The sequence below is a fragment of the Lutjanus erythropterus genome, chromosome 20 (genome assembly GCF_056507025.1).
Source record: "Lutjanus erythropterus isolate fLutEry1 chromosome 20, fLutEry1.hap2, whole genome shotgun sequence".
Classification (NCBI taxonomy): domain Eukaryota; kingdom Metazoa; phylum Chordata; class Actinopteri; order Lutjaniformes; family Lutjanidae; genus Lutjanus; species Lutjanus erythropterus.
Window position 1 is genome coordinate 33,029,850 of NC_139336.1, and position 12,589 is coordinate 33,042,438.

Consider the following 12,589-nt stretch of genomic DNA (forward strand, 5'->3'; position numbering starts at 1 on the left):
TAAGGTTTAAGAAAGACAGTTTATTCAGCACTGGGGGGCAGGAGGGGTCAGAGGTGAAAGGTCACATGGGAGAGAAGAGGTGTGTTGTAGGTTGTTACTGCTGAATACGGCGGATGGACTGGATCTGAGGGGTCTGGCAGTGGGAGCCAAACTCCCTGAAGTGTTTGAACTCCCCACAGTGACGATCACACTCCATGATATACTGGTATCCACGATAACCAGGATACTGGTAGCACACAAATCTGTTGAGAAATCACAGAGAAGGAAGTTCTGATGAAACGTTGCAAAAGGCTTTTGTTGTGAAACTCTAACACAGGATTATTTTTGAGCTGCTGCTGAGGGGGAGAGGTGAGCAGGAAATATAAAAGAAAATGTGGAAGGAAAACGAGAAGCTGAGGACAACTCACGCTCCAGACTGGATCCTGAGAGAGCCAACTTCATTGTTGCACCAGCCCATGGCCTGGAGGGAGGGATAATCGTCGCTAAGCTCACCCTTACGGCCCAGGAAGTTCTCACGCTCATAGATGGTCATACGACACTCTCTGTGGTTCTGCAGGGGGGAGAACAAACAATGCATGTGAGCTGTTAGTCAAACCTGCACGACAGAAAGGCTAAAAGAAAAAGAAAAGTCTGTGTTTAACTTACAGCACAGGCAATAGGTCTGAAGGAGGTCAGCCTCTCAATGTGATAGGCATTGCTGCCTCCGAAAGCATCGCACTGGGGGTACTCTCCCCTCTCCAGGACAAACTGCTGTCCCTGGTAGGAGGCGTGCTCATAACCCACCCAGCTGTGGAGAAGCAACAGATTCTGAGTTAATCAATCATACAATTTAACTCAAAGCTGATTATCAGAATAGTTGGGAATCAATCTAATAGTCAATTAATAATTCCATGTATGATAGCTGTAACATAAAAGCAACTCTAGACATCAACGATGAACATCACTGTGAAACTGAATGCTCATATTAATTAACTGTAATAAGTTGTGAAAACTTAAAATTAATTTAGAAGTTATGCTAACTTAAAAGTATTGAGTCTTCTGTATTTCTGAAACTTTACTGAACATAAAATAATGAGTTTTATACTTAATATCAAACAGTTCTGCGCTGCAAGTCGAGAAATCTGTTTTGACTAGACTTGAAAATTTGTTCACAGTGAGCTGTGAACCTGACTCGTCATTATTTGGGTGCTCGAAAATTATATTGTTGCAATTAAAAATGTCAAATTATTGTCCATGATTCACTTTCACTTCAATAAGTTTATCCAAAAAGTTTTGAAATGCAATTATTTTGGGTTTCTAAAAGTCAAACATTTGAGTATATCTAAAAAAGAGCAGTAAAATATCTCAACAAAACATTGTTAGTTGATAAAACTTTTTGCTTTTTGTTTGAGTTGGGCTTAAAACTCAGATTTTTCTACATTTTTTGTTTTTGCAGTGTGTTAACTTAATTAATCTATCATTTTAGATATCAACACTTGCATCTTAATGAGCTGAACAATGTAATTTTGTAATTTAGTTTTATTCTAACTTGTTAACTTGATTTGAAAAAAAAAAAATGATTCACGTGTTTTCTTGTTTCAAATCAAGTCAACAAGTTAAATAAACACAAATGCTGTTAAAATTTCTTTCCACCGAAACAAAATAATTGATTTACTACCAATTGAAATATTGGAAATGTAAGTTTGTCCAACAATTCTCTTCCTTCTGTGACATATCAGTAATTCAACAAAGGATTTTTAACTATATTGAATTCTGAGTTGTAGATATCATAAAGTGAATTACAACTACTCAGAGTTACATTATAGATGTGAAACCTTTGAATTACAACATGTCAGAATTTAATTATAAGTTTGAATAGAAGTCAGAGGTAAAAGTTGACCAGTTGTTATTAAGTTACAAAAGAAATTAATTGTTGATATTTAGAATTAACAGTTAAATAAATATCTTTAATTAGAATTGCTGCTAATCCAAATTAGATTATGGATATTCTGGCTTGGAACTGTAACTAATAAAAAAGTAATTTCAGTTATTACATTTGAGAGAACTACAGTTCCTTGTATAACTAGTTAGAACTGAAAATAAAAATGTCAAAAAAGGAATTAGACATCTTCAATCGTTCAGTCTACAGTTACAATCCTTTTTCAACATGTGGAAATTCAGTTGATATCTATGATTAAACTAAAGACAGATCAGTGTTGACATGTTGGAAATATAATTAAAACTAAATGACCACAGCTCAGTTCTGCTTATTAACTGCTATAAAGGCTTTACATATCAGTTTCACTTTGCATTCTGTGTGTGTGTGTGTGTGTGTGTGTGTGTGTGTGTGTGTGTGTGTGTGTGTGTGTGTGTGTGTGTGTTTACTTACGCTCCACTCTCCACCCTGAGGGAGCGCACAGTCTCGAAGCCGAACTCCATCACATTGCAGCACTCAGAGGTGAACTCATGGCGACGGCCCTGGAAGCACTCCTCATCGAAGACAATGATCTGACAGGGAAAAACAGAAACACACATTAAACATGGCAGAAAACAACTCAGCAGCTCGGTTCAAAGACATGAAACTGAGTTAGTTGTGATTGTTAGATGCACCAAATTAGGGAAAAAATGTTATTTTAAGCATTAAAGTTGTGATAAAGAAGGCTAAATGCAATCATCTAATATTAAAATTTAGTTTTTAGAGCAATTGTATTGCTTTTCAGTTGAGATATTTTAACTCGCAGGTGGAAATCTGCGTTTCCTTCCACGGACTCACCTTCCAGTGGCCGGAGAACTTGGTGCAATGGTGAGTCATCTTGTCTGAAAGGAAAAAAAAGACAGATGAAAAAGGACATTCAGTACAGAGATTACACTGATAAGAGGACAGCTAAGACTTTGTGCACATAGTCTGAAGGATTAGCTGATAATGCATTAAAGTCTGATGCAGAAAAAGAAAAGTTAAGCAGCTAAGTCTGAAAAGAAAAGTTAAAATGTGCAAAATAGTAATTTGAAATCCAAAAGTGTTAAATGCAGAAGCAACACTGTGTGTTTTTTTTGGTTAAAAAGCACTAAAAACACGACTAGAATCAGCCTGTAGCATCTATTTATGGTTCCTGCACAAAAATGAAGAGAAGCCAAAGGTTTCATCTCGACTTTTCCCCCTTTCTATCTCTTTATCTCATTTTCTGCCCATTTCCTCCCTGCTGCTGCTGAGAGTTTCCACCATCACTGCTGTTTATCTCACCCACAGGGTGCAGCCTGTGACGGCCTTTGGGCCCTGGAGCCCAGGTGGCTCCTGTGTTTGGGGGTTTGTGTGGGTGTGGGTAATGGGGGGCTGCTGCTGCTGTACCCTGGCTGTGCTGCCCACCCTGGCCTGGCTGTGCTGTGCTGTGCTGGGTGAAGGGGACGGTGACAGGGACTCACCTTGCTTTGATGCCCTTGGGTTGTCCTGCCGTGAGAGTGAGAGGAGCCACGCGCCCCCACCCTTTTAAAGCCTCCCCTGGCAAGGGGCCATGCTGAAAGCCCCGGCTCAGCAGGAGGGAGGGGCCTGTCTTTGTCCCCCCCGACAAAAGCGTGGTTAATCTGTGGACGGGGCAGAAGTGCAGACACCACATTATCACTACGGGCAGTGGAAATACAGGAGAGAAGAAACAGTGAGTGTCCCTGAGAAAATACTGAAGGGCAAGACCACGAGGGGGCGAAGGATGGAGAGAAACGACGAAACTGAAAGATGTTTTCACTGTTTATTCGAATCTAGAGCTGCAATGAATGATTATTACCAATCCTGGTCAACCTGCAGATCATTCTCTTGATTGTTTTTCCCATAAAATGTCAGAAAATAGTGGAAACTGCCCTTTAGAATTTCCCAGAGTTCAGTGTGATGAGTTCATGTGACTTGTTTCATGTGACCAACAGTACAAAATAGGCCTGAACGATACTTTTATGTGTGATTTTTGAGGCTGATGTTGATACCGATATTAGTGATAGACTCTTAAAGATAAGGGTTCCAAAGGGGTTCCTGAAGGGCTGATGTTCTACCCTTGACCTGTTGCTTCTGAAGAACCTTTTTTTGAAGAAAGGGTTCATCAAGGGTTCTTCATCCAAACAACCAGTTCATCAAAAGTTCTTTGTATCATAATAAAAAAGGGTTTTCTGTAGGTGAGTTCTGGATAAAACCTTTGGAATATTAAAGGGTTCTCAGCAGAACGTCCTGGCTGAGTTCTTGTTAAAGAAAGGCTCTCTGTAAAACCTCTCATAGGGGGACAGAACTCTCTGAAAGGGTTCCAAGTTTATAAAAAGGTTTGACCAGGAACCAAAAAGGGTTCTCAGCTGAAGAACCCTTTATGGCTCTAGTTAGCACCTTTATTTGATTGTAGACACATAACTTGAATTAAGAAAAAGTATCAGATGTACATAAACATAACACAAACAAACAAACTAATAAAATTCTGAACTGTGTTAACTTTTCATATCACATCGTATAATATTTATGCCGACGCTGATATCGACTGACACAGCTGTGATAAGCCAATACTGGTCAATAGCATCAGCTGATCGATACAGTCTTGTCCTAAAACAAAAGATATAACTTTTTTCAATCATATATAACAAAGAAAAGTGTCCAATCCTCTAATTTTGGAAGCAGAAACCAAAACAGAAGAGGTCACTCAGTAGAGTTCAGATCTCAGCCGCCCCTTTGTAATTACATTTTGATCAGTAACTGTAAATTAATTACATATATTCTTTTGTCAGTAACAAATTATACTTACTTTTATTTTGTAATTTATTTCTCACAAAAAAGGATTAAGTAATTATTCTAACACTGATAGTATCGTATTAGAAATTTGTGTCAATTAGTGTATGAAGTCATGAGTTATGGCCAAAAATGTGTTTTGTGAGGTCATGTGACTTTTGACCACCAAAATCCCATCAGTGTGAATCCAAGTGGACGCTTGTACCAAGTTTGAAGAAACTCTGTCGAGGTGTCTCGGAGATATCGCCTTCACAAAAACGAGATGACCCGAACCCATGATGCCTGCGGCCGTGGCTGTTGCCAGCATGGAACCATCAGAAAGGTTTCTCAAGGATTCTGAATCACGGAGGTTCTTGAACACACCGTCATGAACGTACACAAAAGAGATGTGGCTGATCGGTCCAGTAGTTTGCAAGATTAGCTCTGGACAAGCTGCAGGTTTGTTGATCACACACACACACATAAGTGATCGCATGATCCCCTCCAGGCTTACACCCAGAGGAGATAATAATAATCATGTTTGTCAATTTACTTGAGAAATGATTCAAGTGATTGTCAGATGTTTCCCAAACTTCTTACAGTCCTCTACCCCTCCAGATGTTCAACATCCACCTACGTTCCCCCACCGACCCACTCTGATATGATGTTTTCGTAGCTTATATATAAAATCCACACGAAACTTCATCACAAGGATGTGTTTGAGAATACGCACATAACCCTGTAATGTTTGGCTGAGTTTGAGATATATAGTCTTAAATCTTTTTTCACAAACTTTGGATTTGTTTTTTTCATGTACCCCCTACATCACCTTGTGTACCCCTGGTTGTACATGTACCCTCGTTTGGGAATAGGGGTATTAGATTATCACAATATTGGTAGATTTTTTACTAAACTAATAATTCTCATAATAATATAATTCTCATCTCTTCTTGTTTTACCTCAGGAATGCATGAAATTCCTTTGTAACCTTTGTCTTTTGTTGTTGTTTATTTAGTTTTTGTTGTTATTTATTCTCCCTTTTGTACCAACAAAGAAATCCTCATTGTGTTCACTGCCATTCAGGCTTTCATTAAAATTATAATATGTAACATGTCTGCATTAAAATGTCTCAAAACGTAAGACGTGTTATATTTTTGTTCTGTTGTGTACTCCACACGTTCTCCAAATTTTTTCAACAGTATTTAAACACAGAGAAATGTGCAATTTATTGAAGGTAACGGTGCGTTTGCTGCTCGCTTGTTGCCGGTTCCAGACCTCGTCTATGAACATGATTCCCAGCTTGGTCACATCAGACAGTTTCATCAGTAAAGAAAGTTGTTTTACAATTAAAACAACAACTCCCATGATCCCATGCTACTTCACAACATCATCAGACTGTGTCAGGGGTGTCCGGTGGTTCCCTGTGTTATGGAAGCAGATAGAAGTTATTATTATTATTATTATTATTATTATTATTATTATTATTATTATTATTATTATTATATGTCTATGAAAAAGTTGATAAAACTCTAAATTTCAAGGCAACTAAATGCAAAAGATGTTTGAGTTTTGAAACCAACTCAAACTATTAAGTTTTGAAAAAGTTTTACCAACTACTAAACTTTTGTTGAGATACTTGACTTTTCTTCTTTAGATAAACTTTTGTCTTTGGATTTTAGAAACCCTCAAGAATTGTGTTTAAAACATTCAAGTGATTTTAGTGAAAGTGAGTGAATTTATATATTTTCAATAATAACCTTTTTTTCAGCTTCACAACTCACTGTGACCAACTTTCAAAATACTTTTTTTTTTCAAATTTATTTCAAAACATGGGATCAAAACTCAAAAATCTATTGCATTTCACTGCCTTTTTTAAAGTGTAAAGTGATTCTTTTTTATATTTTGTTATCTAAAATGTGTGTTAACACACGTAAAGCTTGGTGCTTGCTAATCCCCCAAAAACAGTCCTCAGGAAAAAGAGAGAATTTAATAGTTGCAGCTCCAGACAGATTTTGTTCTCCTTTTTTGGCCAAAAATGCCTCTTTTGATCGTACAGGTTGCAGATCCCTGAACTTTGTGTTTTGTTGTTGATTTAAGGTGAGAAAGACCTCTAGTGGCAGAATTTACATAAGAGATAAACATCGACCACTGACGTTGATGAATGTCATCTTATTTATCAAAAAGATGAATATCAGCTGATACCTACAGCTGATATATTGATGCATCCCTACTATTTGTCTTTGTTAGTGCAGAAAAGCTACACAACATTAAAATACAGACTCACTGATGTGTCAGTAGGAGATGTGAGTTTCTGCACCGATATCATCTTTTTATGAAACAGAACAAACAACATGGAGGAAGTTATTTATTCATCGAGACACTCGGTGTAGCAGCATTAATATTCCTTTGACAGCATCGCCATGATAGTTGAACTTTAGTTTATTAGATTTTTCAGTGGAGAACATGATTAAATCTCAGTTTTTAAGTGTTTTATCATGTTGCTGCAGTCAATTTTCAAAATTAAAGTCACACAATCATCGTCCTTTTTGACATTTCAAAGGATAAAAGTCCTCGATGTTTCAACACATTTAACCAAGAGGTTGTGTTGTATAAGGCAATGTTATCTTCTGCTGCTGGCCACCACTCGTGTGTGTGTGTGTGTGTGTGTGTGTGTGTGTGTGTGTGTGTGTGTACTTACATAATCAAGCACTTGTAAACAAGAGAGCAGAGGCACTGTACGTCCACCACTGTCTAAACAACAGTTTTGTTTCATGTGAGCCCAAAGAAATTTAAAATCTTTATTTCAGCAACTTACAGGTGTAATTTATTATTTAAATATTATATCTGCAATAACAGACAACTGACCTGAGTGATTCACCCTATAAAGGGATATTCAAAATAAAATCTGCTTTTATGAGACTAAAACAATCTCAACCTTGTGAGAAATGATTATTGATTGATGATTATTTGGACTGACTGTGACTCTGTGTCGAGGTTTGTTCTAAGGTTTAATAGGTGGCCTGGTTAGCTGTTACAGTTAAAACTGTGTTGACAGGATGGTTAAACAAGGGGAACCGACTGACAGCAGAGTTAGAGGACAGTCACAGGGTCAGAAAAATCAATAGGTTTCAGAACAGAAAGAACTGCATGTTAAACAAAGCAGGAAATTAAACCAAAAAGGACAGATTTAATGTCTCACAGGCAGAATTTTGGAGGAGTGTAATAAAATGAGGAATCTTAGGCCGGGTATTAAATAGTGGAGGGAACTCTCGGGTCTGAAAAGTGAAGCCAATGCAGAACCTTTGTAATGACCAGTAGGGGGCGACTCCACTGGTTGCAAAAAGAAATCTGATTGTATGTACTGGAATCTCTGAACAGACATTTAAATTAACTGTGGTTGATCTAAAAGACAGATTCAGCCAGTTCATGACTTATTTCTCACCTCAAATGTGACTGACTCCAAATGACGTGACCAGATATTTTGACTCCATTTTTGCACAGTGGTCAGTACATCCATCAAGTGTCCAATGCTGGGAAGCAGCGCAACCCCTCATGTCCAATAACTCCCTTGTGGACACGTACCGTTACAGCTCCAACAGCGTGCAGCACAAGCTAACGTTAGCTTAGAAGTGGAGTCAGCTAATGTCAACACATGAGCGATAACCATGGCAACACAAGTTTTATTATTAAGTCTAACTTTTCTTCCCTAATCAATCAACATGATGCTGATCAATCACATCATTTCTCAGTGTCCAGGATGCCTGAAGGAGCACGAGAGTCTCCTGAGATCGAATCATCTGAAAATGTAAAGACTGGACTGATGGGGAAAATGGTTTCCTCCATTTGTGGAGAATGAGTGTGAACAGTAGATTCTGTTTCAGACGATGTCAGCAGACAAAACGCTCGAGGTGTGGAAGTGAGTCAGACTTAACTTCAGGCTCAACTCTACAAAATTAACTGTAATGGACTTGAGTCTTCTGACTTATAAATACTTGATACCTTCCCTAAAGCCCAAAGATGAAAACGTCTGTCTTTTAAAAAGTGTGATTCTGCAAATCAATGAATTTCTCTTCAGTTCCTGAATCAACTAACTTTAACACTTATCATTCTCAGCAAGTTGGCACTTAATTCCCCAGATCCACTTTGTTTGATCCAATCAGAGAAACACGAAGAACAAATGTTACATTACTGAGCTCCAGCTGGAAAAAACAAAAGCAGACATCAAAACTTGTAAGGTGGTCGTTAAAATATGAATTGCAGGGTTGCAAAATGTGCAGAGACTTCATTTAACTTCATAAAACCTTTAAACATACAGTTTGTAATTTTTGCCACAAGGGGTCTCTCACATTAAAACAACTGCAAAGACGTAGTTTGATGACATTATGAAGCAGTGCAGGATCATGGGAGTTGTTTTCTTTGCTTTTAAAAAATCTATCTGAAGTTACTCAGGCAGAAATCTTGTTCGTGGACGAGGTCTGACGTGTCTGACGTAGCCCGTGTTTTCTTGGAAGTTATAATAAATAGCAACAAGCGAGCAGGAAATGCAGCGTTACCTTGAATAACTTACATATTTCTCTGTGTTTAAACATTGTTGGACACACTTGGGATAATGCAAGCACCAACAAATATTGTTTCCAGACGAGGTGAAGTTTTACTCTGGTTGCATTTAGTTGCGTTTGCAACTTCCTTCCTCGCTCTCTGACAAGTCCGACATATCCTGTGTTTTCCTGGAAGTTACAGCAACAGGCAACCAAATAAAAAATGCAGTTTACACAGCTTTAATAAATGACATATTTCTCTGGGTTTGACCAGTGTTGGAGACATTTGAGATAACTGAAGCACAAAACTCAAAATATACCAAATATATCTAGCATTTTTAGACATTTTAATGAGAAAATGTCACATATCTTTAAAATGTAATTATATTTGCTGAAGAGCAAATTATGACTTGTTCAGGCCACAAAACTCAAAATTTAGGACTTGGGACTTAAATGAAAAGACTTGAGACTTATTTGTGACTTGCAGAACAATGACTTGGTCCCACCACATACACCCTCCTCCTGCCACCAAATGTGGATTCATCCGCTGCTGAAAATAGTCCCCAACTGTGGCTTGAAAAAAATATTTAACTACATGTTTGTGAGGTCTTTTCAAATATTTATATCTTCATGAGGATCCAGTGGAACCACAAACAGGAAGTGTGAAAGTACTGCTCTTTGTGAGATTGATTCATAATAACAACAAAAGCTGCGCAAGAACTTTCTTTAAATAAAATCATCTAAAATTGATGAAAATTAGATTTAAGTTTGGAACTTTTTGATCTCATCTACCTGAAAAAATGAATAAACTCAATTACAAATCTTTCCAGACACTGCGGTCGTTTCTGATCACATATCAGATGCAACCAAACAAGTACTGAGGTTTGATGTCCAGCCCTGCAGATTACACAGCAGGATTAGTTCACACCTAATCTGCAAATATCAAACACAATTTTAATCCGGCTTCCATCGCGAAAATAATCACATCTGAGGTGACATAATCCAGATTTAATCCTGCTATAATCCAGGAATTATCATCATCAACAACCTTTATTTCACCTTTAAAGACCAACACAGAGGGATCCTCGCTGGACCAGGAGCTGTTATAATGTTTATGTTGCTATAAATTCAAAACTCAAACAGTGCATCAGTGAATAGAGATCATAAATGAAAGTACAAGCAGTACTGCCCCTCAGCGTCTCATACTGACGCACAAGTTACCCTTTAGCGTCTGTATGAGACGCTGTCAGAAAACATTTCTAACACATGATTAACGCTGCGAACGGCAAGTGTGACACAAACCACATGATGCAAGTCGTGTTTGCATGAACTGTTATGTACCTTAAAATTTCTGATAATGTTTTGGTTTCAGAACCTCGCCTCCTCCACACGCAGACTAGAAGCATGACACGGGAGTCGACTGTCACTCCTGTCCCATCCCACGCCCATAAAAATACTCTTGTCCCAATCCCAGGAGAGAATTAAATAAAATCCTGTTCCATCCCGTTCTGTTCACGTCAATCCACAGTCAAGTGCCTTAAAAAAACTGACCTATTGATATTATGATTCCCGATTCCTCACTCCTGACGACTTTTTCCCAGTTCTGTGATCAATAGTGAAATTGACCCCCAGCCTGCAGGATCTCATGTCCTGCAGAAATTTCAGCCTCAACTGCAGACTTTCTGTCTCTTTTGTCCAATGCAGGATGAGGACAAAGCATCAGTATTTGATGACTTGAGAATGAGAAGATGTAATTCAACATTTTGGGAAATACAGTTTAGAGTAATGCTGCATTCATATGGATTCAGGTGGGAGAAACAAACAGTCAGACTAAAGTGCAGGATGGCAAAACATAGTGTGACGTGATGCAGTGAAACAGGGTTGGCAGGTGGGAGGTAACACTGAAAAGTGGGCGTGTCACAACCTCATGTACCACGCTGTTGCTACCTAGCTGACAAATGAGTCTTAGCTCTGTGCTGCTAAAAGCTGAGGATTGATTGATGCATGGAAAATATTTTATTTTACAGGAAGATTTTGATGCATGCATTGCATATCTGTATTTCTGCACGATGTGCAAATCAGGTTCATTATTTGGATGTGTAGCTCAATATCTGAACATCTGGTTGAGAGGGTTTTTGTGTGTGTGTGTGTGTGTGTGTGTGTGTGTGTGTGTGTGTGTGTGTGTGTGGACATGCAAGAACAGTGCACAAAACTGACAAAAAACAATGTGTATAATTTATTTAATTTATTTAATGTTGAACTTTTTTTCCCCCAGTCTGTTGTTCTGCACATTCAACCAGCTGGCTGGACGAGAGGTTTTGGCCAATTTCTAACACCAACAGCTCACGAGAGGACAGAGACACAGACAAAACCACAGCACATGTTGACAGATGAAGTATCGAAGAGTAATTTCCACTGTAGTTTTGATTTTGTTCACAAATAGTTTTTTGGCTACATTCCAGAGAACGTGCGTTTAGCTTTTTCTGCATTGGCAGCGGAGCAAACCGGCTGGTCACGCCCATTTCACATGACATTTACAGGCCATATAAGAGGAGTGGAGACAAAATAAAAATAACTATTGAGAGCTAAAAGATTATAGATCTGAACAGAACATGTTTGCATTGCTAAGATTTTTTAAACATATATTTATTTATCAGCAAACAATGAAGTTGGCTTATTTGGGCTCCAAGACTTTTGACATATTTTAAAAAATTAAACAATAAAAATATTAGAAGTTGGTATGAATGGATTATTGACACTTCTAATAAGAGACTAGGCTTTTAAAAACATGACTAACTGACTAACTTTAGCATGTTCCCAGTAAGCTAGCATGATAGCAGTTAGCTCACCAACTGGCTTTGTGTTGCTACAGCGCTAATCCTCTAGCGCCCTCCGTTTCACAAGGACTCACAGATGAATTTCTGCTCACTTTCTGGTGTTTTCAAGCTTTTACATGTGTTTCTGGGTGTATTTTCTTTAACCTTTCAACAAAACCTCTTTCCTGTTTTTATGCTATGCTATGCTAGGCTAACTGCTAACTGACTGTGTCTCTATGTAAAGCAGATTGACTAAGCTAAAACTCATGTGAATCAAAAGGCTTCATATTTTTCAATTTATTTTTCAAGTTTAAAATATTTAATAGATTATGTTCTACTTTAGCAAACTATAACTCTCACACATCACCCAATAATGGTGGAAACCAGCTGTATCATACTGAAGTCCCAGGCTAAGCCTATTATAGTATTAGTATTATACTTAACCTACTTAGTTTCCCCTTCTATTTTTATTTTACATATATATTCTCTATTTTTTTTTTCAAATTAGATATTATTTAAAATAATCT

The 12,589-nt window shown here is 37.9% G+C and overlaps 1 protein-coding gene across 1 annotated transcript; it reads right to left on the reverse strand.

The window, feature by feature from the left end:
* On the reverse strand, window positions 1-3,494 carry cryba4 (crystallin, beta A4). The gene is made up of 6 exons (XM_084745676.1): window positions 3,400-3,494; window positions 2,753-2,796; window positions 2,369-2,487; window positions 646-787; window positions 408-550; window positions 1-242 (listed from the first exon to the last, which is right to left on the reverse strand). The coding sequence occupies exons 2-6, from the start codon at window positions 2,789-2,791 to the stop codon at window positions 95-97; spliced, it is 591 nt and encodes a 196-aa protein (XP_084601802.1). The 5' UTR covers window positions 2,792-2,796; window positions 3,400-3,494; the 3' UTR covers window positions 1-94.
* Between the last annotated feature and the right edge of the window lie 9,095 nt (window positions 3,495-12,589).